Source organism: Micromesistius poutassou (genome assembly GCF_964030765.1).
Source record: "Micromesistius poutassou genome assembly, chromosome: 12".
NCBI classification, from domain to species: Eukaryota; Metazoa; Chordata; class Actinopteri; order Gadiformes; family Gadidae; genus Micromesistius; species Micromesistius poutassou.
Window position 1 is genome coordinate 10,261,164 of NC_140282.1, and position 25,546 is coordinate 10,286,709.

General features: G+C 46.5%; 3 protein-coding genes across 8 annotated transcripts; 2 read left to right on the forward strand and 1 right to left on the reverse strand.

The window, feature by feature from the left end:
- Positions 1 to 1,251: 1,251 nt before the first annotated feature.
- Positions 1,252 to 14,503, forward strand: LOC311356306 (interleukin-18 receptor accessory protein-like; the record flags this gene model as incomplete). Of its 2 annotated transcripts, none has more annotated exons than XM_084476073.1 (12): positions 1,252 to 1,348; positions 1,510 to 1,705; positions 3,072 to 3,231; positions 3,587 to 3,761; positions 8,634 to 8,702; positions 9,215 to 9,341; positions 10,018 to 10,172; positions 11,729 to 11,869; positions 12,415 to 12,534; positions 13,151 to 13,270; positions 13,480 to 13,595; positions 13,926 to 14,503. In XM_084476073.1, the coding sequence occupies 12 exons, from the start codon at positions 1,252 to 1,254 to the stop codon at positions 14,163 to 14,165; spliced, it is 1,716 nt and encodes a 571-aa protein (XP_084332199.1). In that variant the 3' UTR covers positions 14,166 to 14,503. The 2 variants fall into 2 exon arrangements, with proteins under 2 accessions (XP_084332199.1, XP_084332198.1); XM_084476072.1 differs by having other exon boundaries at positions 12,418 to 12,534.
- A 603-nt stretch (positions 14,504 to 15,106) lies between these two features.
- pcnp (PEST proteolytic signal containing nuclear protein) lies at positions 15,107 to 17,735 on the reverse strand. Of its 3 annotated transcripts, none has more exons than XM_084476055.1 (5): positions 17,646 to 17,735; positions 16,732 to 16,964; positions 16,365 to 16,439; positions 16,223 to 16,278; positions 15,107 to 16,137 (listed from the first exon to the last, which is right to left on the reverse strand). In XM_084476055.1, exons 1-5 carry the CDS (start codon positions 17,689 to 17,691, stop codon positions 16,026 to 16,028), a joined length of 522 nt encoding a protein of 173 aa, XP_084332181.1. In that variant the 5' UTR covers positions 17,692 to 17,735; the 3' UTR covers positions 15,107 to 16,025. The 3 variants fall into 3 exon arrangements, with proteins under 3 accessions (XP_084332181.1, XP_084332180.1, XP_084332182.1); XM_084476054.1 differs by having other exon boundaries at positions 16,732 to 16,967; positions 17,646 to 17,695; XM_084476056.1 differs by lacking the exon at positions 17,646 to 17,735 and adding an exon at positions 17,197 to 17,218 and having other exon boundaries at positions 16,732 to 16,967.
- A 109-nt stretch (positions 17,736 to 17,844) lies between these two features.
- stk16 (serine/threonine kinase 16) lies at positions 17,845 to 21,742 on the forward strand. 3 transcript variants are annotated; one of them, XM_084475788.1, is made up of 8 exons: positions 17,845 to 17,904; positions 18,233 to 18,348; positions 18,494 to 18,713; positions 19,275 to 19,408; positions 19,570 to 19,657; positions 20,044 to 20,172; positions 20,437 to 20,558; positions 21,467 to 21,742. In XM_084475788.1, the coding sequence occupies exons 2-8, from the start codon at positions 18,263 to 18,265 to the stop codon at positions 21,603 to 21,605; spliced, it is 918 nt and encodes a 305-aa protein (XP_084331914.1). In that variant the 5' UTR covers positions 17,845 to 17,904; positions 18,233 to 18,262; the 3' UTR covers positions 21,606 to 21,742. The 3 variants fall into 3 exon arrangements, with proteins under 3 accessions (XP_084331914.1, XP_084331913.1, XP_084331912.1); XM_084475787.1 differs by having other exon boundaries at positions 17,854 to 17,904; positions 18,236 to 18,348; XM_084475786.1 differs by lacking the exon at positions 17,845 to 17,904 and adding an exon at positions 17,938 to 18,053 and having other exon boundaries at positions 18,236 to 18,348.
- Positions 21,743 to 25,546: the final 3,804 nt, after the last annotated feature.

A 25,546-nucleotide genomic window follows, 5' to 3' on the forward strand; every position in this document is an offset into this window, starting at 1 on the left:
AAATTACTAACTAAAGAATATGGCGTAATTATAATATTTTTAAATATAAATATAGGCCTATATAATGGTATTGAGTGCAATTGAACCATACCTCTGTAAGTGTAAGTGTTCTAAATATGCTCTAAATCAGAGATTTACTGTTTAGGAGATATACCTATTACCTGTTTGAAGTTGAATTTAGGCACGTATGTTTGATGCCATACTGTTTAGAGTTTCAGTGCTCTTTTAACATATTTTATTATTTTGGAGATTAGGAACCTATTAAGGTTGGATTGGTACGAATTGGACCATTGGCTTGGGTTGAGATAGGAAAAGCAGGAACAAATATGTGTGTTGTGCTCCATAGGGGCCCATACAAATGTCCTTCATGGGGCCTATAATCCTGGCTACGCCCCTGGCTTTATATTTAGTATGATATATAGGCTTACCTTCAAAGCCCTTTGATATTGAAACCGCACAAATAGGCCTATGCCTACATTTTACTTGAATATTGCGTTGAGGATTGCTCATATCATGAACAAAATGTGTGGATATTCAAAGGTCAATGGATGAGAGGAGGTTAGAAAAGTAGATTCCCCAACCTTCAACTACTACGATATAATTTCATACATTTTAATTCGACACAATGCATCCCCTTTCGTTTTCAATTTTAGGAATCGCTTTTTCATTGTTAAAAACCGGGAAATTCAGTTAATTTCGTTTGGCGAGTATTTGTCATAATTCGAAACCATTACGAAGTTGAACAGCGAGCCCCGGCATTAATCGGCTGAATAATACTTCCCGCACAGGAAGTGACTGACACGTCGCCTCAGCTGCCGTTGTGCCGCAGCCCGAAAGCGATTGCCTGAAACACAACAGGAAACGAATCAACCACAAACTCTCCCCGGATAAATAACCCGAGATAGACCACTGAAAAAAAAGCCGAAACGTGTGTGTGTGTGTGTGTGTGTGTGTGTGTGTGTGTGTGTGTGTGTGTGTGTGTGTGTGTGTGTGTGTGTGTGTGTGTGTGTGTGTGTGTGTGTGTGTGTGTGTGTGTGTGTGTGTGTGTGTGTGTGTGTGTGTGTGTGTGTGTGTGTGTGTGTGTGTGTGTGTGTGTGTGTGTGGAATCATTTCAAAGGTGTGAGGGGAAGAGTTTTGAATTCATGAGTAAGGCTGTACAGCACAGATTCTGAGGTATTCTTCTTTGCAGAAAGCAAAGCACAAGGCGCTGTCATCCACAGCGCGGGGGATGTCACCCCCGTGTGTGATAGCATGGGGTGGGTTTGTCTCACACACCTGTTCGTTCTGGCCATCGCCCCTGGTCTGACCGATAGATGCTGCCACGAAAAACAGCGTCACGGAATCTCAGGTAGTCTATTTTTACAGTTCTATTTTATATGACTATTTTACCTTTGGATTTTCTTAATTAATTAATTTAAAAAAAAATCTTCTGATTAATCAGATTTGTACTTGAAGGAAAAGATTAACCCTACTTTAACCTTTAACCTTTAACCCCCTCACCGGAAAAAGAGAAACCCCCGCCCAGAAGTCACTACAGAGTGGTCCTTGGGGACCCCTTTGTGATGGCATGCGTGGGCCCTGGGAGCACGCTGAGCAGCGGAGGTGTGGTGTGGTCCCGGTCTGGACCGGGCCCGGACCTTCTGGAGATCCCAGCCTTGACTGCAGAACATTCCAGAAACTACTCGTGTCGCACAGGCACAGCCAGGTAATATTGGTTCCTTCTGTTGTTCTGATAGAGTGTGGGGAACATTAGGGTTCCTTCTATTCAGTCTTGTATAAAGTACTTGAAAGCGATACTTGAGTAAAAGTACAAGTATCTTACCAGAAAATGACTTTGGTAGAAGTTAAAGTCACCTTTTAAAATATTACTTGAGTAAAAGTCTTAAAGTACCTGACATTTAGTGTACTTAAGTATCAAAAGTAATTGTCTAATATAAAATGTACTTAAGTATTAAAAGTAAGAGTAAAAGTAAAGGTATTTTAAAAAAAAGTGAGTTAGAGGGTTATATATGGGTTAAAATATTTCTTGCAAATACGGCCACGGGTGTTTAACGTTATCTTCGTCACCACCACGGAGTTCACCAAGTTCGCCACTGTAGTCGAGATGCTCGTCATCTACTCCCGGAGTGGTAACGTTAGCAGCAGAGCCTGCAGCAGGTGCTTCCATGATGGCATCAATAATGTGACATGCCCGGACAAGCGGGACTTCTTCTTCTTCGCGCTTGGCGGTTGACATGACAACAAACGGACATTACGTCACCAACTCAAACTTCTTCTGATTTTAATTTGTAGTAACGAGTAACAAAGATGGTTAGGAGAAATGTATCGGAGTAAAAGTACACATTTTATTTAGTAAATGTAGTGGAGTAAAAGTGAACATAACCAGGGTTCTGTTGTTCTGATAGTGTGGAGAACATAACCAGGGTTCTGTTGTTGTGATACAGTGTGGAGAACATAACTAGGGTTCTGTTGTTGTGATAGTGTGGAGAACATAACCAGGGTTCTGTTGTTCTGATAGTGTGGAGAACATAACCAGGGTTCTGTTGTTGTGATACAGTGTGGAGAACATAACCAGGGTTCTGTTGTTGTGATAGTGTGGAGAACATAACCAGGGTTCTGTTGTTCTGATAGTGTGGAGAACATAACCAGGGTTCTGTTGTTGTGATACAGTGTGGAGAACATAAGGGTTCCCTCTGTTGTTGTGATACAGTGTGGAGAACATAAGGGGGCAGGATAGTCAGGAGTGTTTGACTCCCAGCCAAATGTCCTGGGTTCGAACCCCAATTTCCGACATCCCTGGTCGGGATCCCTCTGTGTTTTTCTCCTAGGATTAGGGTAATTCTTCCCTTCTGAGGGTTTGGGATTAGGGTGCTGTCCTACAATGTGGGGTCTGAAGAGGTTGAGACTGTTACTGAAGGTTTTCCGGACTCCCTTGCCTAGACCTGTTCTGTCAACGTGCAGAACGTGAGGGGTATTGTAGTGCGTTTAGGGTTATTGAGGAGGATGTGCCTGTTCACCCTCCACACTACATTATTGTTCCCTCAGTAAGCGTGTTTGTGTTGTCTGTTCAGTGGCGAGGGACTCCAGCTCCAGGTGTTGGAGGCGAGCAGGCTGGGCTGCTCTAGTGAACGGGCCCCCACCCTGATCTTGGGCATGGAAGGAGAGATCTACTGCCCGCCTTCCAGCTGTGGAGACCCAGACCTCTCCGACACACAGGTCACATGGTACCAGGTGATGCTAAAACCTACTCATGTCACTACCACTACTATCATCCTATTGATCCTAATATTCCAAAAAACAGGATAGTGATAAAGCAGATTATGAAGCAGAGATTACAGATTGTTAAAAAAGGAGAACAAGGCCAACACATACAACCACACACGTTTTACGTTATGTTATATTATAACCTTTGTTTTGTAATGTTGTGTGTACCTGCGCTGGGATGGCGGATGGAGATTGCATAATCCATCAAATCCAATGCATCTGCTCTCATTAAGACAAATGCCTTTTGTACATTGTCCCTGACAAATACGCATCTCTGTCAGTGTACTCACTCAGAACCAACACAAGCGTGTTTTCTCCACAGAGAGGCCGAGCGATCTCCGAGCTGCAGCAGAGAAGGAGAATATGTGGGGAGGGCCCCCGTTTGGTGCTGTGCGAGGTGTTCATGGTAGACTCTGGTGTTTACTCCTGCGACCGACATGCCAGGGGCCCGGGGCCCCTCTGGACCACAAGGAGGGCCCTCAACGTCACAGTCATACGTGAGTCTCTTTGAGTGTGTGTGTGTGTGTGTGTGTGTGCGCGTGTGCGTGTGCGTGTGCGTGTGTGTGTGTGTGTGTGTGTGTGTGTGTCTGTGTGTGTGTGTGTTGTGGCGACCCGGTTCACAAATGTCTATATCACTCACGGCAAACACCACACCACGGATCCAGGTAAGCCGAAGTCGGCGTTTATTCGGAAATACACTGGTGAACAAGGAAATATACTATTGACTATGGCCTCCGTGAGACTCGTGTTGGGCGGTATATCTGCAGTCTTGCTCTCTGCTCGTCCTTCTTGTTCCCCCTGGAGTGAGTCCACGGTCGCCTTTTAAGCTGTCTCGCCCTCCCTCCGGGTGCGCTTCATCAAGGTGATTGCGGTGCGTGACGACGTGCTCTCTGCCGCCGACTAGTGCGTGTCGGCGGTATACGCCGTCCACCACTACCCCACGGTTCCCCCTGGTGGGGAGCGGGTTGTCACACTCCTTCCCCGTTAGTTGAAGCCTCTGGTCGCCGGGGATCCACCCCAGGCAGGCATCCCGGCGTGACAGGCGTTTGCGTGTTCTTTGCCGGGTCGGTGGTCCACCTTAAAACGAAAGTCCTGGAGTGCCAGGAACCAACGCGTCACCCTGGCATTGGAGTCCTTCGCGCCGGCCATCCTCTTCAGCGGGGCGTGGTCTGTGACCAGGGTGAACTCCCGACCTAAAAGATAGTACCTCAGTTTATCTAGTGACCACTTGATGGCCAGGGCCTCTTTTTCCACGGTTGAGTAATTCCTCTCATTGGGGAGGAGCTTCCGGCTGATGTACGTGATGGGGTGTTCTTCTCCGGACCGGACCTGAGAGAGGACTCCCCCCAGCCCCACCTCCGAAGCGTCCGTATGAACTATGAGAGGGGAGGTAAAGTCAGGTGTTATGAGTACCGGCTCCGAGCACAAGGCTCCCCGGAGCGTCTCGAAGGCCGTCTCGGCAGCCTCCGTCCACCTGATCCAGTCCGGCAGCGCCTTTCGGGTCAGGTCGTTCATAGGGCTGGCCAGTGTGGCGAAGCCGGGTATAAACCTCTGGTAGTACCCGACTAGCCCTAAGAACGACTTCACCTGTTTCTTGGAGGTTGGTCGGGAGCTTGCTCTCCTGCGGCCGGACGTTCCCCCGTCCTACCTGGTACCCCAGGTTGGCCGTTTCCTCCAGCCCGAGGCGGCATTTGGCCGGGTTGGCAGTGAGGCCCGCCTTCCGCAGCTCGCCCAGCACGGCCCTCAGCTGGCGGATGTGGATATCCCAGCTGTCGCTGTGGATAATGATGTCGTCGATGTAGGCGGTGGCGTAGGCCTGGTGCGGCCACAGGATCTGGTCTATCATTCGTTGAAAGGTGGCTGGGGCTCCATGAACACCGAAGGGGAGAACGGTGTACTGTAACAGACCCCCCGGGGTCGCGAACGCCGTCTTCTCCCTGGCGGTCCGGATCAATGGCACCTGCCAATACCCCTTGGTCAGGTCCAGGGTGAGATAACGGGCTGGTCCAAGTCTCTCGATCAGCTCATCTACCCGGGGCATGGGGTAGGCGTCGAAGTTGGACACCTCGTTCAGCCTTCGGAAGTCATTGCAGAACCGGTAACTCCCGTCAGGCTTCGGCACGAGGACGACCGGACTGGACCAGGCACTGCGGGACTCCTCGATGACGCAGAGCTGCAGCATCCGGGCTACCTCCTCCTGGATCGCCACCCGTCTGGCCTCCGGGACTCTGTAGGGAGGAACTCTCACCTTCACTCCTGGTGCCGTCCGGATGTCATGTTGGATGACCGAGGTCCGACCCGGGAGCTCGGAGAACACGTCCTGGTGTTGCAGGACCAAGTCGTCGAGGTCTTGCTTCTGCGCCGGGCTGAGGTCCTCTCCTACCGGGACCACCGGGATTCCGCGTCGGGCCGACAACCCCAGGGGTGCCGGATCGGGCGGATATACCCCCCCTTCCACTGCTTCAAGATGTTCACATGATACAGTTGGGTGGGCTTACGTCTTCCGGGCTGGCGTACCCGGTAATTTACCTCTCCCACTCGCTCGACCACCTCGTATGGCCCCTGCCATTTGGCCAAGAACTTGCACTCCGCCATGGGAACCAGGACCAGCACCAGATCTCCAGGCCGGAAGACGCGCAGCTGGGCTCCCCGGTTGTAGATCCTCGCCTGGGCCTGCTGTGCTCGCCTGAGGTGGTCCCGGACGATGGGCCAGACCTGGGCCATACGGTCCCTTACCTGCTCTACGTGGTCCAGCGCGGTGCGGTGGGGTGACGGCCGGCTCTCCCACGCCTCCTTGGCGAGGTCCAGGATTCCCCGGGGCCTTCTCCCGTATAGAAGCTCGAACGGAGAGAAACCCGTAGAAGCCTGGGGCACCTCCCGCACCGCGAACAGGACATGGGGCAGCAGCTGGTCCCAGTTTTTCCCATCTGTGTCCATGGCCTTCTTCAGCATCTGTTTCAATGTCTTATTAAACCGTTCCACCAGGCCGTCCGTCTGGGGGTGGTACACCGACGTCCGGAGCTGTTTGACCTGGAGAAGTCTAAGCAGTTCTTTCATGACACGGGACATAAAACAGGAGCCCTGATCCGTCAGTACCTCCCGTGCTATCCCCACCCGGCTAAACAGAAGCATGAGTTCCTTTGCTACCGCGCGTAGGGGTAGTGCCTCCGGATACTGGATAGGGTAGTCCACCAACACCAGGATATATCTGTGTCCCCTGCTGGTCTTGGGAAGGGGTCCCACAATGTCCAGGGCTATCCGATTGAACGGAGTCTCTATGATGGGCATGGGGATGAGTGGGTTTCTAGTCGTGGAGTGAGGAGCTACCCGCTGACACTCAGGGCACGTCTGGCAATAGCGTTCTACGTCCCTTTTCACCCCCGGCCAGTAGAACCTCGCTAAGACCCGATCCCGGGTCTTAGCGAGGTTCTACTGGCATCTTAGATGCCCAGATCCCGGGTCTTAGCGCATCTGGGCATCTTAGATGCCCAGGAGGTGTGTGTGGGCCATAAATAGCACCTTGCTAACATATGACCGTGGGACCACTAATTGTTCCGTCACCGCCCCGTCCTTTTCCTTTTCCCGTCTCTTCCCCTGGTGCTAAAGTGTGGGTGCGGAAGGCAACTCACCGAATCCCGGGTCTGTCCGTCATGGGCGAGAACATGGCTCCAGGCATGTTTTAGGGCGTCGTCCTGCAACTGGGCGCTAGCGAACTGACCCGGCCGAGTAGTTTCTTCCCCCCCTGCCGGTAAGAAGTCTGAGAACTTGGTGAGAGGGGAACTCTCGGACTCCTCGGGTGGGTCGTTCGGCTCTGGTGCAGTCAGGGTATCCGAGGTGTCGGGCCGAGCCGCTGCGATCCGGACCGGGCAGATCCCCCTTCCGTGTGGGGCGGAGATCCCGGTGGTGAGGGTCCGTTCCCCTCGGATCCTTGGTCCTCTGCCGACGATTCCTCCTGTGTCGCCGGAACCCGTGTGGCCCCGTACGCCGGCCGAGCCGTCCTCCCCACTCGGCGAGAGGGCTCTCTCCGTACCCGGTTTTCCCACTCCGGATTCCAGAGTCTGTGGAAAATCGGGCAATCCCTCCCGATAAGGAGGGGTACCGGTAGGTGGGGTACAATCCCCGCCCTGGCTGTGAACACCCCGTAGGAGGTCCGGATGACCACATGGCAAGTCCCATAGGTCCGGGTGGCCCCGTGTACACAGGCAACCTCCATTGGTTCCCCCTCCTTCCTTCCCGCCAGTTTGGGACGAAGAATGGTCACCACACTACCAGTGTCTAGAAGGGCCTGCATGTCCTGGGTCATGACCCGAGCTGGGATTGTCGGGGTCCCAGACACCCCCTGTGCCCAACAGGTGGCCAACATGCAGGGTCGGTGCGTACCCCCGTCCGCGTAGGCCGACGGCATCGACACGTCCCAGTCTCCGGGGCAGTATCGGGCCAAATGTCCGGTCTGTCCGCAGGTGTAGCACCGTCTCCCTTCGCGACCCTCCCGGGACACGATCGGCGGCTCCGGTGTGGGTGTCCGTGGCGCTGTCATGGGTCCCCGCCGGTCTCGACGGGCCTCGGTAGACCGAAGGCTGGTCCAGGGGCTGACGCTCAGCTGCTGGGCCACCTGCCAGTTCTCCAGCTGACGGATCAGATCGTCCACCGTGTCGGGGTGATGGTGGGCCAGGGTCCTCTGGGCGTCGGGTGGAAGCTGGCGAATGGTATTGTCTATGAGGACCCTATCCACCGGGCTGGGTCCCTCACCCGTCGCCAGCCACCTCCTCACTAGGCGGCCATGCTGGGCGATCTGGGTCCGCACCGCACCCCGGATGTCGAACCGCCAGTCATGAAAGTACTTTACCGTGAGTGGTAGTGGTGTCGAGTTGCCCACATTCTCCACCATATGTGGCGACCCGGTTCACAAATGTCTATATCACTCACGGCAAACACCACACCACGGATCCAGGTAAGCCGAAGTCGGCGTTTATTCGGAAATACACTGGTGAACAAGGAAATATACTATTGACTATGGCCTCCGTGAGACTCGTGTCGGGCGGTATATCGGCAGTCTTGCTCTCTGCTCGTCCTTCTTGTTCCCCCTGGAGTGAGTCCACGGTCGCCTTTTAAGCTGTCTCGCCCTCCCTCCGGCCAGGTGCGCTTCATCAAGGTGATTGCGGTGCGTGACGACGTGCTCTCTGCCGCCGACTAGTGCGTGTCGGCGGTATACGCCGTCCACCACTACCCCACGGTTCCCCCTGGTGGGGAGCGGGTTGTCACAGTGTGTGTGTGTGTGTGTGTGTTTTTGTCTGTGTTTGTGTGTGTGTGTGTGTTGGAGCGAACGCTCCAAATGAGCGTTTAAAATAATGTTTTCATTGTTCTTTCAGCCCCAGATACCAATAACAGCCCCATGATCCTAGTTTCCAACTGCAACAGAACTGAAGAAGTGGTCATAGGTAAGAGATCCAAAATGGCCACCCTAACGGGCCAGTTATTCCAGTATCAAACAATACCTTGATATACCAGTATAGCCATAATTACTGTATAAGTATGCCTAAGGATTACTGTCATAATGCCTGTGTTCGACCTGATGGGGCAGTTAAAGGTCCCATGACATGCCACCAGGTGTGAGTGTGATTAGCCGTTACAAGCAGTTTTGAAAATCTGGCTCTTCTGACATCACAAGTGGGCGTGTCCACCAAGATGTACGTTGGATAGATCAGTCTACCAGCCTACCCAGTGGACTGTAGCAAACGTTGCTATCCGTTGCTACGTTGCTATCTATCCGTCACGCATCTAGGTGGACACGCCCACTTGTGATGTCAGAAGAGCCCGATTTTCAAAACGGCTTGTAACGGCTAATCACACTCACACCTGGTGGCATGTCATGGGACCTTTAACTGACTGAGATACTGCTCACTTAAACTAGTTACTAAACGTTTGATTAACTTTAACTTGCTTGTCAAAGGTGAGCCACATACTCTACTGTGCGAGGTGAAGTTTGGTTTCGAGAGGAACTTTACCCCCGTGGTCCAGTGGTACAGCAGCACGGCGGCAGACCAGGCACAGAAGGTTCTGATTGGCCAGGTTCAGACGTACGTACAGACAAAGAGACAAACAGCGACCCCTTTAATGGTTTCCAGGCACCTTGCCTGTTTCTCCCTTAATGGGGTGTGTAGGATCATTGTGCCTTGTATGGACATGAGAGTGAGAACAAACAGGAAAACCTTGAAAGAGAAATAATAAATTTCCTGAAGCAAAATACCTGTAGCATAGGACCTGTAGCATAGGGCCTATAGCATAGGACCTGTAGCATAGAGCCTATAGCATAGGGCCTGTAGCACAGGGCCTATAGCATAGGACCTGTAGCACAGGACCTGGTTCACAAAGCCTGTAGTATAGGACCTAGACTAGAGCATAGATCCTGTAGAATAGGACCTGTAGCATAGAGACTGTAGCATAGAGACTGTAGAATAGTATATATAGAATAGGACCTGTAGCATAGAGACTGTAGCATAGAGACTGTAGAATAGAGCCTGTAGAATAGTATATATAGCATAGGACCTGTAGCATCAATCCTACAAGATGTATTCATCAGGGGCAGTAAAAGGCGTATTGATTTCCTCATATTTTACATGTTACAAATGTTCACAAGCGATCAGCTGAAATATGAGGAACACAGTGCCCAAGGTTGTCTGTCTATTCCTTCCTGTCCCCCTGTGGTGTGAGTTCAACATCTTCTGAAGGCTGTGATTGGCTTTGCTCCTGAAGGAGAGAAACACTGAGCTTCCATGAGACGAAAGTGACCCAGGTGGCAGTCCTCCAGGTGGTCACAGAGCTTCACCTACAGCACGTCTTCACCTGCCTGGCCACCAACGCCGTGGGGACCACGAACTGCACCACCAGACTGAGGAGACGGAACACAGGTACCAGCTTCATTCTTCATGCATTATCTGTCACCTAATCTAGCTGTTATTATAATGCATTACCTCACTCATTAACCCATCTATTATTCAAATGAATTACCTCATCCATTTCCTCATCTATTTGTTATTATCATGAATTATCTCACCCATTACCTTATCCATCTGTTTTTCTCCTGCATTACCTCATCCACTAGCCTATCTCTGTTATTATCATGAATTATCTCATCCATTAGTAAATATTTATTTTGCATGTGTACACTAAAGTCACAAGTGTGTAACAGTAAATTTGAAGTCGTAAATATGCAATGCATCACAACTTCAAAGAGTCATCTTCTGAGAACATGCACAAAATTTGTGCATTCGTAAACCCAAATGTTAACTAATGCATCAAAAGTTGTACATCTTTGAAATATTTCCTCACAAATGAAACTATTTAGATCGCTATGTTCAATGAGCATTTTAATGAGCGAGGACGCTCTGAACTAAGTAATTTCTTTGAACATAATGTAAGATACCCACCTCCATCATGTAGGATGCCCTGTTCTCTTCTGTCAAGACTCCAGAAAGTTAGTTAAAAATTATGCTTGGATGGGTCCCAGTGTAGTTTGAAAAATGCAACCCCTGCCAGCGACTTTCATTGGTTTATGCTGCAATTTTGTCCCGCCCACAGACGCTCTGCGTCGTACGAGCAGTTGTATTGATTGCCTTGTGCTCACTCATTAAAATGCTCATTGAATATAGCGATCTATATAATTGAATTTGTGAGGAAATATTTCACAGATGTGCAACTTCTGATGCATTAGTTCACATTTGGGTTTACGAATGCACACATTTTGTGCATGTTCTCAGATTCTGAAACACGTGTGTGAATGTGTTTAGCACCAACTGTGCTGCAATGATTGTAGTGAAAGTGTCAAGTGCATGACTCTTTGAAGTTGTGATGCACAGGATAGGATTTGTGCACCTGTAACAAATGACTTGTGAACTCGTAGCCCATATTTTGTGTTTATAATGAAAACAACAAAAAATTACAAAAAATATTTACGACTTCAAACTTTACGACTTTCAACTTTACACATTTACACAAATGTAAACATTTGTGACTTTAGTGTACACATGCAAAATAAATATTTACGACTTCAAATTTACTGTTACACATTTGTGACTTTAGTGTATGCATGCTAAATAATTTTGCTACAATAATATCTTCATACTCATCCATCTGTTATTCTCCTGCATTACCTCATCCATTAGCCCATCTATGTTACTATCATGCATTACTCCATTTCCTCATCCTTTTGTTCATCTATATGTTTTTCTTATCAATTAACTCATCTATCTGTTTATTTAAATCTGATAAAGTCGATATTTCGTATAGCCGTGTGAAATGAAGTATGTAGTAAAAATTTAAAAAGACATTTTACAATAGTAGCGTAACAAAAGTTAGTCGAACACATCCCATGTCCTGTGTTTTATAAAGGCTCCCCACCACAGTATCAGATAAGATGAATATTATGTATACAAGAGATCATAGATCAGTGTTCTCTGGGGTGCAGCAGGCCACTGGCTGGTCGGGGCGGCCGGTCCCATAGTGTGTGTGGTGCTGCTGACTGGGCTGGTGCTGATATTGTACCTCCACAACCTGGAGCTCAAACTCATCTACAGGTCTTACTGGCAGAGCAGCAACCATGCAGGAGGTGAGGAGTTACCAAACACACAAACACACACCCACACACACAGGTGCGTGCACGTGCACACATGCATGCGCTCACACTCATCTACAGGTCTTACTGGCAGAGCACCAACCATGCAGGAGGTGAGGAGTTCCCAAACACACACATACACACACACACACACACACACACACACACACACAGACACACACACACACACACACCACACCACACCACACCACACCCCACCACACACACACACACACACACTTTCTTGGGAACCGCACATCCAAACAACGGTGGTACTGCACTTCCTTTGTTCCTCAGGAACACACCCACCGTGTGGGAAGACGAATGTTTTTCTGAGGAAATCTGAAGGACAGACAATCAAACAGACACTCCTCTAACATAACTAGATAACAGCTATAATAACCTATGATATTCCTAAGAATATGTCTTAATTTCTCTTCTAGTGTGCTTTCACATACGCTAGTTGTTTGCTGAACACTTTGTGTTTAACATTATCCAGTCTGTACCCACCTGTCTCACTCTGTGCTTCCCTCCTGGAGAAGACGGGAAGGACATCGACGTGTTCCTGTCTCACGCGTGGAGCCATGCATCAGAAGATGGCACAGGAACTCACACCTCCCTTCTGCCCTCTCCATTCGGGGAGCAAGGCACGTCACGTGGTACTGGTTATCATCGAGTATGGTCGGAAAGAAATGTTCAGAAAAACAACGAGCTCACTTTATCTAATGATCACATTTCTCAGAAAAGCACATAATAACCACATCCTTACCAACAGGCCACCAATGTATCCGTGTTTAGGGCGTTTTAACACTGGCGGAAAATTCACTCTTGACAACTTATTATCGTATTCAGAAAGGCAGTTCAAACCAGACCCAGCTCAAAGTCTGGGTTGGGTCCAGGTTGGGCTGGGTCCAGTTTGAACTGCTGTTCTATCCGGATGCGGACTGAGGTCCAGACTTTGAGAAGTCTGGATAAAAGAACGGATAAAGAGGATTTCAACAATAGCAATGGCTATCTTACTTGTAAGTTATGACCTATAGTTTTACAGACCAAATAACTAAATACAGTTGATGTAACCATCAAGGAACCTCATCCATTGACACTCATCATAGAGGACATCACTACCTCATAATAGCCACTCTGTCCTAGACACTGCACCATCAATGACTTGAATACACAATTCACTGTACATCTCTTTGGATAAAAATGTGTTTAATCTTATTTATTCACAATAAACATTGTGGTTGACGATGTGGTTTTTAATTCAAATCTCAGGGTCTCCACTGAGCAGAGAACCCCTGGCCTACACACCCCTGGAGGTGCTGCTGCGCTTGGATCTAGAGGGGTCAGGGTACCGGCTCTTCTTGATGGAGAGAGACCTGCTGCCGGGAGGAGGTGACATTCCCAAGAATTACAAAAATGTTTAGCATGGTAACTGTGAGAAGAGAGACTCTGATTACCTGTGTGTGTGTGTGTGTGTGTGTGTGTGTGTGTGTGTGTGTGTGTGTGTGTGTGTGTGTGTGTGTGTGTGTGTGTGTGTGTGTTTGTGTGGTGTGTGTGTGTGTGTGTGTGTGTGGTGTGTGGGTGTGTATGTGTTTGTGCAGTGTACACAGAGGATGTGGTCAGGGTTATACAGAGAAGCAGATGCCTTGTATGTTTGCTGTCGGGTGACTTCCTGTCCAACAGCAGCGCTGTGTTCGTGTTGGAAGCTGGAGTCCAGGTAGAGAAACAGAAATGATCATAGTTACAGTCTCAAAGAGCCTCACAAGGTGTTACCTGACACCCCATCACTTTAAGCCCTCTATGGAGTGGTGAAACATTTTCAAATCCGACTTGATTGAGGATAATACAACACTAGATTGGAGTGTTGTATTTTCCTCAATCTGTTTGGCACCCATTGACCATTGTAACTAGACCTGACTATTGGTGAATTAACATGTTCGGAAAGCCTTTCAATACCTTAGAGCCGCATATAAAATCAGTTTATATTTTTACTTTCTACTGTAATGTCAACTTTTAAGGTTTGTAAATCTGATGTCATTCTCACTAGGCTCTGCTGCGGGACCCTGAACTCAAAGTGATGGTCATCTGGACGGAACCGAGACCTGCATCTATGGGTCAGCTGGACCCACCTCTACCCAGGCTGGTGCACAGGGCCTTGAGGGTCCTACCCCGTCTGGATTGGCTCCCTGGCCTATCACTGGACTCTTCCAGAATGTTCTGGAAGTCGTTTTGGAAGACCATGCCAAAACAGAGTGGAGCATCACTCACTCAAAGCCATCCTGTGTAGTGACAACCCCTTATAACGTTTGCTTTCTGCCGAGGGAGATACGAGACATTTTCAAAGACACGACCAATTCCTCAGTTGGGCACTTAATCATTTGGAGGGTTTTATCAAGGTGACTGACTAATTAGGTTAAGGGCACGCTGGTAAGAAGCCATGCCTCCGTATTTTGGGCATGTCCTCAATCGAGAGTGTATTGGGACGTTGAGTCTAGGGCCCTGAAGAAGGTTATTTATTACGGTGTTAAAAACATCCAATGCTGGCTGTGCTGGGGGCGATCCCGGAAGACATTGATGGAAGAGATAGAAAATATCTATTGAAAGTAGCCATTAAATGCACTACAAACAAATGGTTGAAACCCTTCCAGACCCTTCCACAGCATATATGTGGAATGTAAAGGCTTGGGAAATGTGCCAGATGGAAGAAATAGCATACTCATTGAGATTACAAAAATCTATATTTATATTATATTTTTATTTTATTAATATTTTATTGTTTTTATACTTTATACTATACTTGTTGTACAAAGTGTTAAGTTATATTGATTAAATTATAATTTGTTTTGTATTTGTCAGACAATTTGTAAATAATAACAGGAGAAAATCAGTGTTAATTCAGACTCTGAATATCATTAAGTTGTTGCAACCAAAATTAAAAAATCTCAAACCAAAATAGTTAGGCTCAGAACAATCAAAGAATACAAAGAATATTGAACACTGCTGGTGAATCTCAAAACGTCCTACAGAGTTCTTAAAGCTCTGTCAAAGTTTATTCTTCTTCCACTAACATGCTTCAGAAATGTCGCCCATTGTCCTAGTAGAGGCAGTCGTCGTTTACATGCTATAGAAGCTCTCTTCTCGTTTGGACATCAGACACAACAGTTCATTATTTAGGTGATTGAAGTGAACAGAAGACGGTGTAAAACAACATACAAATCAGACACGATACAAAGAGAAATTCCAGGTTTTTATTTGGGGTAAAGATGTTTTGAGGCACAGGAGAGCTTAGTGTAGTTGACTCCAGATTGCAACTCTCACACATAGCAGGGAAGAATACATTGTTTAGTTAAATATTCAATTATTGTTCATGCACAATCGAAACCGAAATAATGCCTATCCACGGGCACAGCATCAGATACAGTTGGTTTCCATGACGATAAGACAGCCAATCAGAAGGTATGAATGACAACATACAAATCAGAGTGGTTGACAGAATTAAAAAAAGATTGTTTTCCTCAAGTTGAGCACAACTCAACTTTTCTGCACTCCCAAAACACACGCCCACAAAACAAGCGTGCACACACACAGACACACCAAAAACAATAAAGAAAGACCATCGTTTCATTCTATATACAATTTTTACACCAGAGACAAAAAAAATAAAGTTTGCTGAGGATTATCACAACCAGCTTCTACCAGTTAACAGTAGATAGCGTTGATATCTAGAGGATCGAAAACATAGCAACGCACAAACTAAATGAACCCACGGGGAGACTGGCAAAATAAAAACTGTATTTTTAGGAATTTTGGGGCACTTCTTTCCAGCCTCTTCCTCAGCTTCCTGCTGACTCCGCCAGTGAACCTTACATTCTTTGACAGTGATCCCACTGCTGTCTCCACTGCTACTGCTAAGAATAGTAAACATGAGGGCCAGCCACCGGAGAAACTACCGGAGGCCAGGGTAGGTCCGTGAACCAGGCTGGGAGAAAGGCTCAGGAGTTCCGGGAAGATTGTGGTGGTGGGAGTTTGTCAAAAGACGAGAGGGACGGGAAGGGGATGTTTGACCCAGCCAGGAGCTCACAGGTACGGGCAAGGGAGTGAGGGACGAGCCCCCTGCCCCTGCCCCGACCGTGGCTCCATCAGGGGTTTAGGTGTGATCTGACTGGGTCTTCATCTTCCTCTCCCACAGCTTCTGGTGGTCGGAGAAGCCCTGCTTGCCCTTGTTGAAGGAGTTGGGGCCGGCGGACGTGGGGGTCTCCCTGAAACACAGAAATGATTCACATGGTATTCACATGCTGGCCTACCTCTGCTCTGGGGGTCATCTCACACACACACACACCTTACCTGCCAATATTCTTCATCCTCATCTTTGCCTCCGGTGGCATCTCCTCCGGTTCACTCTGCATGAGAGGAAAAGTTAACCTTCGCTCAGATCACACATCTGTAACCCGACCGGACCTATTTTTATTATACAATATTTACTCACATCGTCTGACTCGTCGAACACAGAGACCATAGTTGCCTTTTTGGCAGGAAGACTTGGTGTAGGCTCTTTGGGCTTCTGGGATAGTACAAGGAGAAAATGTTGCTTTATTCAGATCCAGATGGTTCTGATATATGCTTAACAAAAAAACATCTAGATTAAATTAAACATTCCAGTATGAGCCACGCTGTATTTAAGAGCTCGTCTGAGCACTGCCAGGAGAAGAGTAATATCCATGGCAACCATCACACTCATCTACTGATGTATGGACGCAACTCCAAAACTACAACAGCTGTGTAAAAGTACTATTAGTAGTAGTAGTAGTAGTAATAGTAGTACTAGTAGTAGTAGTGACCTCCTTAATACTCACAGTGGCACCGAGTTTAATGGAGATGGCGCTGCCCTTCTTCCCCATCTGACTGCCCAAGCCAAAGCCTATCTTGGGCACTTTGGCCGGCAAGGCTTTTGCCGAGAACTCTTCATCATCATCATCGCTGTCCGATTCGATCTGTAGGGCAGAGCGTTTGACTGCAGCCTCCCCTTCTCCCACAGTGCTAGAAGAGACAGGCTTAGTTTTCACTCTGCCTCCCTCCGTCTCTGGCCCTGCTTGAGGCAAGACAACTTAACAAGGTGAGCAACTGTTACCCTGGAAACAACACACCCATCATTCACCTGCTTGTTTATCACGGTGTCCTTTACGTTGTGCGGTGACACCCTAATAAAGCATTTCCTATCTTTGAATAAAGCCCGTATCTTTCAAATAAAGCATCTCAACGCATTGACCTGAATGAATGGATGTGCAGCAACATCTGAATGGAAGACATTTAAAACTCACCAGCCATTTGGTCTACTACAGTTTTACATTGTATGAGTCTATAAATGGGAGATCAATGCCCAACAGTACTGCTCAATGTGGGTCAACATTGTACTGGAATACTGGAGGGACTAACACAGCTAGCATGCTGCTAGCTAGCTCACCAGATAAGATCAAAGTGTGAAACTATGACAACACAATAAGTATTTATGCTAGTTATTTGGCATCATCGTCCAGCAATAAACTCCCATAATAGATCCCATGGTGTTGCTATCTCGTTTCTTCATTATTAGTCATTGTTTTGTATTTTGCTTGTGATGTTTAATCAGGCTAACGCTAGCCACCAGCTAGCTCAGGTCTCATGTGTCTCTAAGATAGCAACCCGGCAGCTAGGCTAACGGAGGAGCAAACAAGCTTCACACAAGCTGAACACTGAACAGACAATATACAAGAAACAGCACAAATATCACCTCCATCGTCGCTGCTCAACTTGCTCTTGCGCTTGTATTCCGCCATCACTATCCACTACAGAGCTGAACAGAGCTGTGCAGTGCGCCGTGCTACCGCTAGTCTCGGCGGCGGCGCGGTCGTCGCCAATCAGCGCGATGAACTACCGCGAGGAGAAGAAGAAGTCACACAGGCTCCTGTCGCGATACTTCCTCATAGACTACCGCGAGAAGTAGACGAGACATGGTCGCTGTGTTAACCTGGAAAACGAAACACATAAAGGTAAATACAACTCCTAAATCATCTAAAACCAAGCTGAAATTGTATGAAGGTGCTGTACGAGCATCTTGAGATAGGTGTGTTCGGATCTCGATGATGACAAGATGCGGGGGCGGATGGTACACTTTGTGGGACCAGATGCAGTTAAAAAGGTGTCAATATTGTGTTTCTCTGTTTGCTTTCACTTGCTTGGATCATGAACCCTAGTCTATGAACGCACTTTTGTAACATATGGATTGGCTTCAGCTGAACGCATCCTCATTTATTATTGTCTGCCATTGCCTCTCCACCATTCACAGTGTGTGACCTACACTCCTATTCCCATGATCAGTAGGTTGGTGTTGGGAAATGTGCAGGGAAGATGGGCCAGGCATTGTGTATTTGTTCCCGTGGCTCAATCACCATCGACAACAAGAGATACTACTTCATCCAGAAACTAGATGAAGGGTAAGGTGACCTCCCATATTACCCCAACAACATCCATGTCTCAATGAATCCTGTATCTTTACTCCTGTCAATGGCTCTCAGCCTAAACCTGCGAGTGGCTTGGGATAAGACAGTCTGCTAATGAAGGGTGTCTGTTTACCTCCAGGGGGTTCAGCTACGTTGACCTGTTGGAAGGCGTCCAGGACGGTCGCTTCTACGCCCTGAAGCGGATCCTGTGCCACGACCGGGAGGCTCGGCAGGAGGCCCAGGCGGAGGTGGAGATGCACCAGCTCTTCAACCACCCCAACATCCTGAGCCTGACCGCCCACACCTTCGTCGACCGCAGTGGGAAGACCGAGGCCTGGCTGCTGCTGCCATACATCAGCGTGAGTGTGCTGCTGTCGTTCAGTCGATTTTGAACCAAAAATGATTTCACTTTGTTATTACTATGGCCCTCTGTGAGTTCATATTCAACAGAAAATATTTTTGAGGAGAGAATAAGATGATTGTGACCAAAGTGGTATCTGGCATGGATGACAAAATAAATTTTCTTACGTGAAATATAGGCTACAATTGTCAAATTTTGTCACAAATTCCTTTATAACTTGGGCAGTCCGGTTTATAAACCCAGTGCTGCCCCACAGACCCTATATACACCTCATTACTATTATGGATAATCATGATCATTTGAATACCTATCTTTCTGCTTCCCATTGCTGTCTGTTTTTGAAAACTAGGTCACGGAGCACTTGTAACTTTTTGTAGCTTCTAAATTATGATTATGTGCCATAATTTCTGATTGTTCTCCACATAACTATGAGTTTGTTTTAGATAAAGGTGCCAAATGTAGATTTATATTGGCTTACTCAGCTAGCCCAAACCCTATATTAAAGGACAGGTGGGTAGTATTTAATTGACAATGATGGTGTGTCTGTGGCTGTGTGTAGAAGGGAAGCCTGTGGTCTGTTCTGGAGAAACTCAGAGACAAGGGCAGCTCCATGCCAGAGAGGCGTATCTTACTCATCTTACACGGCATCTGCACAGGACTCAAGACTGTCCACGAGCGGGGATACGCTCACAGGTACAAACACTCACATTCCCTCACAACTGATAATATAGCAGCAATGTTTATCTTCATCATGAGGGCTTTGTATCCTTTTTATTGTGACACTTTCAGTGTCTTCAACAATCCAAGTCTTTCCCTTTTACGTGGAATGAACCTTCCTCTGCCCCCCCCACTAGAGACCTGAAGCCCACCAACGTTCTCCTGGATGAGGACGACCGGCCTCTCCTGATGGACCTGGGCTCCATGAACAAAGCCCGGATCGAGGTGAGGGACATAGTCACTCTTTAAAGAGCCAGTGAACCCAAAGCCATTGTTTTGGTTTGAGGACATAGTTATTCATTAAAGAGCCAGTGAACCCAAAACCCTATTTAGATTTTTTTTTTTTTGCACTCTTTTGGCGCTATATAAATGCAGTCTTTGTACCATTTACCAGCTGAGCTCTGCTGGTCAAACCATGCACATAATGCACTTCTGGCCACAAAAAAAGTTTTTGTAGCGTATCCTTTTTATACATGTGTGTCAAGAACCAAACATGGGTACTGAACTCTTGGTCCCGTTGGTGCTCTCTCTGTAGTCCAGCCGGTTTTGGTCTGTCACCCCAGAAAAAGCCTCTGAGGTTGGGCTGATTATTGACCCCCCCTGTCCCACAGGTGCGGGGGTCCCGGGAAGCCATGACGGTGCAGGACTGGGCGGCGCAGCGCTGCACCATCTCGTACCGGGCCCCCGAGCTCTTCAACGTGGAGAGCCACTGCGTCATCGACGCACGCACCGACATCTGGGTAGGACTTATTGACCATGGATATAATGTCGTTGATCGATTATCAGTTATTGTTGTGTCAGACTTTAACTGCTGAGCACAATGGCTCCTTTTTATCATGTAAATATTAATTTTGGTTTGGGATTAGTTACAGCAGATTAGTTTGATCTTCTCTAACTTTATTTAATCTTTGCTTGTTTGCTTTGTGCCTTTGCTGCCCTAACAAGCTGAAAAAAACGAGTGTGTTCTTCCTGTACACTGACGTTAAGGTGTGGTCTTGTGTCAGTCGCTAGGCTGCGTGCTGTACAGCATGATGTTCCTGCAGGGCCCCTTCGACATGGTCTTCCAGAAGGGCGACAGTGTGGCCCTGGCCGTCCAGAACTCAGTGCTCATCCCCCAGCCCTGCAGGTCAGTCCCTCTGCCTCAAGACACAGAGCATTTTTGAAGTTTCTACACCTTTTATTCACACCCATACCTTTTTATTATTGATACCAAACCATATGAATTGTATCTTCTTTATTAAAACCATGTCTGATTATTTAGCCCCGCCCTAAAAAGAAAAAAGCAAAGCATTAAAAAAATAAAGAAATAGTATTGTCTTCAGAAACAAAATGTTGGCAGCTGTAAAAAGGATACATAGAACAGGAAAAAGATGATCCTGTTTTGTTTATTCAGCTGTCAATGCACTGGTATACCTATAGGATATGTTATGCTGTTGACAGAGATTACTTGTTCATATACACCTCCTCCAACATTTTGGAGGAAAAAAAAATATTGGTCTCCAAACCAGAATGTTCCATAGAGAAGGTTTCAGCTGCAGGTGTTGCTGTTGGTTTCTATCTCCCTCAGAGCCCCTTCTGCTCTGATGACGTGCTTCTTTCCGTCAGACACTTGTGCAGTTGCACGTACGTGCATTCTATGTCTCTGTTTCCTGGCCAGCTTGCTCTCTGAATGGAATATTCTGTTTTTAGCCTCAGGCTAGTTCGAGTATGGTAACCTCACCTACTACACCTCCCCCTGGTGTTATAGTTTGTCATGTACAATGAGATTAACAATTTTATTATTTAATTATTTACAGTTTTATCCAAAGTGACAGAGTGGATTAAGACACATGTCATGAGGAGCAGGTAGGGCTTAGGACATCGTGCTCAAGGGGGCCACAGATAGACTGCGGACAAAAACCTTTTAATCTAGGAGCCAAACACCCTTAGAGCGCTACACTAGCCTATGACAGTTCTATAGGGAACCAGAAGTTCAACGTGTGTGTGTGTGTGTGTGTGTGTGTGTGTGTGTGTGTGTGTGTGTGTCCTGGCCAGCTACTCGGAGGGCCTGCAGAATCTCCTCAGCTCCCTGATGGTCTCTAGCCCCCAGGAGAGACCCACGGTGGGCTGGGTCCTGGACCAGGTGCAGGACCTGCGGACCTGCAGCCCCAACACACACACCAACATGGTGTGAGCCCTCAAACCCCCACCACCACCACCACCACCCACCACCCCTCTGTCTGGTCCTCACAAGGCTCCAGGGGTAGGAGGTGGAACACTTTAGAAGGCAGAACTTAGTGGTTATTCCACATAGAGTAGGAGTGAGTGATACACACACACACACACACACACACACACACACACACACACACACACACACACACACACACACACACACACACACACACACACACACACACACACACACACACACACACACACACACACTGCGCTCTCCTCTGCATTTCCACTTGAAAGGTGCTTCTTTCCCGAAGATACAGAGCTATGATCATTTGGCTCCATCCTCTATTAAAGTCTCTGTTTGGACACTTGCTTGATCATCTTACAGTTGAGAATAAGTCAATGATTCTCAGATAACGTTGTTTGGTTTTCACTGTTCACTGATTCACTTGGTTAGGAATTGTTGTTCATTTTGTTGTCATTCCAGAAGGGAAGCCATTGCTGTATGCTTTGCTCAACTTTTCAATGGAAGTAAAGTACTTTAAGTTCACAGTGCCTGAAAACACATTCCTGTTATCAAGTTTGATATTGCTATGACTTGTTTTTTCCACGGACAGACTAATTATAAATGCATCTTTTGTAAACCATGCATCGTGAATGAATTGCTCCCCCTGCAATACTGCATCTGACCACAAGGGCGCGCTGCTGCACTACCTTTCTCCAGAGTCTCTGCTTGTCGGCTTTGAATTGATCCCAGTTGTGCCTGTTTCGCTTTTGTGTGGCGTTTGGTAAATGCTGGAAATTTATTTCTACACTAAACACACAGCGATTTAAGCTGTCACCGATTTTTTTCCCCAGCTTTTCTTCCGTAAATATAGGCTCATGTTTGTCAATTTGGCCAAAACACATATTTGGCTCATGCGTAAAGTTGCCTAATGAAGTGTTTTTATTTATTTATAATCGGTACGGTTTCATTCCATTGTTTCTAATTTATTTATTATCCGTTGTGTGTTATGTTTCAATATCGAGTGGGCCTCTTTAACCAAGGAAACGTATAGTTCTGTTCCTACTCTGTGTTCACCTTTACTCAAACCTGGGATTTTAATTGAATGGTGGCAATTGTCCATTTATAATGTAAGGATGCTACTATGGGAATTTAGGTCAATATTTGGCTGTTGGATATTTTTATGTAGTTTTTTTTGTCTCTTAGCTTTAATTGGTTTGTTTCACAAATTGAACGGATGCGTGTCGAGCCTTCTCTTGAATACTGGCATATAATGGGAAATCTGGATCCTTCAAATGCATTTTTTTTTTTACAATTGTGTCTGACATCGATATCAATAAGGGAATGTGTTATAAGAAAATGTATGTAATTAGTTTTTATCGAATCGAGCTGAAATTATGTAAAGATTGTCCCGTCAAACGAAACTGTATGATTGTTGGTTTTATTAAAACTTTTACCGTTACTGAAAATAGCTGAAGACATCAGATTGTATATTTTATAGTCTTTGTCTGTTCAATGAAGGCAGACCTTTTTTTTTTCGCAAATGGAAACAAAACATGATCAAATATAATATATATATATATATATATATATATATATATATATATATATATATATATATATATATATATATATATATATATATATATAATCGGTTGTAGCCTGTAGTTGTTGAAAGGCCCAAAGTTCAGCATTGAGCCGAGATGAAGTTGCCTTAATAATAATATATTTAAATTGAATGGTCGCATTTCTATTTATTTTAACCACTCTATTTGCTAAATAACCAATAAGTAAAGGGGCTAGTCTACATGCCATTCCTTATATGCATTATTATCATTAATTATTATCATTATTATTATCATTTTCTTATTACTAGTTTGTCAGATCAGCGTTTGGCCCCTTCTCATAGAACCCTAAAAAGCTGCAGTAGGTGTTATTATTTACTCTTTATTATTAGAATGGATCCCATCAAAGAGGTCCCTCCAGCCATCTCCATTTGTAAAGTGTAATTTAGTTTACAGTTTCTATCAATTATTACATTTTAAGTGAGTGACTTCATGCAATGCAACGAAGCTTATACTGGCTTGGTCCACATTTATGTCATTAATTATTATGCAATGTTTTAAAGTGGCCTCGACACATGCAACACACACACACACACACACACACACACACACACACACACACACACACACACACACACACACACACACACAAACAGACACACACGTAGGCGCTCATATAGTAGTGCATCAAGCCTAATTGATTTGTGGACCAATCAATTGGTGAATTATTTTATTAGTTGGGAATTAATGGGCCCTTGTGCAGTGGCCCGCACCCCTTTATACGTCGTTATTGGTTAATAGTGAGTCCCTCCCTGTTAATTGTGTGTGTGTGTGTGTGTGTGTGTGTGTGTGTGTGTGTGTGTGTGTGTGTGTGTGTGTGTGTGTGTGTGTGTGTGTGTGTGTGTGTGTGTGTGTGTGTGTGTGTGTGCGAGTTACGACGGTAGATGCGGTTTAATTCTCATGCGTCCACTCCTCGGAGCTGCAGTACTCGCAGAGGTCGTATATCGAGGTCATTCAAAGCGACTTCGATGCGGATCCAGAAACTTTAGTTGTCGTTCAAGTCTTAAATGAGCCCTGGCGCGGTGTCGGAGTCAGAGAGAAGTATTGACTTTCCGTCAGGGGCCCATTGAGCGCGTTGAGTTATGGACCCTGCTCAAGATCGGGGCGTGTCGTTCCGGAGCTTTTCTTTGTGCTCGTTAATCCCAAAGAGTGTTTGGGTTAAAATGCATAATGAGTTCATTAAGAAGGACTGGCGCAATCAGCAAAGGTATTGCCTTAATTACTGGCGCGGGGCCAACCCGGGCCGCCTGCAGGGGCCCTCCTAATTTAATTAAGTGGACAAAACGCGCGGGACACACTCCCGGTGGCTCCTGGGGGCCATTACGGAGCGGGGGGGAGGGGGTGGGAGGTCTTCAAACGGAGGGTTTCATTCACTGGCAGGGGACTGGCTGTGTCAGTTAGGCTGATTGCATTGATTATATTGATCTCTAACAGCTTTTCGGGTAATTTCATCTGCAAAGGTGAGAGCAACACGTTGGCCGAGCCACTCTTTTATTTATCCCCTTTTTATTTAGACCCGGGCTGTTGGGCCAAGTGATTAGATGGAAGTAGCTCCACCATAAGTCTTCCGAGGTGAGTGAAGGGGACGAGGTGGGCATATAAGGCGAAATCTATGGTTGTTTCACTCGCAGTGTGAGGTCAGTGTTGGACGTTGTTCTTTTTATAGGAATTGTTTTAAAGGCATGATTGCCCTGAACAATAAAGAAAGGCATAACTTTTGATGCATTTCTTGGGGGAAGGCCTTAACAAATCTTTTGATACGACCCAGTATAATAACTTTCGACCTCTTTGCATACAGAACTGTTAGAGAATATAACTGTTAGAGAATAAGAGAATATAATATAACTTGTCTAACTCTCCTGCTGTAGGGTCTTGGATCTTATGCCTTGTTAAGTCCTTATGTCATGACTGATCCTTTCAAATTATATGAAACTGAAACACCTATTATCATACAGAATAGGCCTATATAATAAAAACGAGTACAAATACAATCTAATTATACTGCTACTATCATGATAAGAAGAAGAATTACAAAAAGATTGAATTATTATTTAATTACATATATCTCGACCAATCAGAGAGAGAGGCGCTAATTGAGCGCTTAATCAACATGAGCGCTCATCATTTTCTCAGGTAGCGATTCAATGCGCAGACAGCTTTAATAGTTTAATGAACTGTTTATCAGCGAAGATTAAGTGAAATGGATGCGAAGATAATCCCGCAGTGGCCCCGTCATTATCGGCGGCGAGAAAAGAGCGAATTAGTTGATTAAATCTCGCGGTATGAGACGCGGGACTTGTTACGAGTGATGGATGGTTGTGGGGG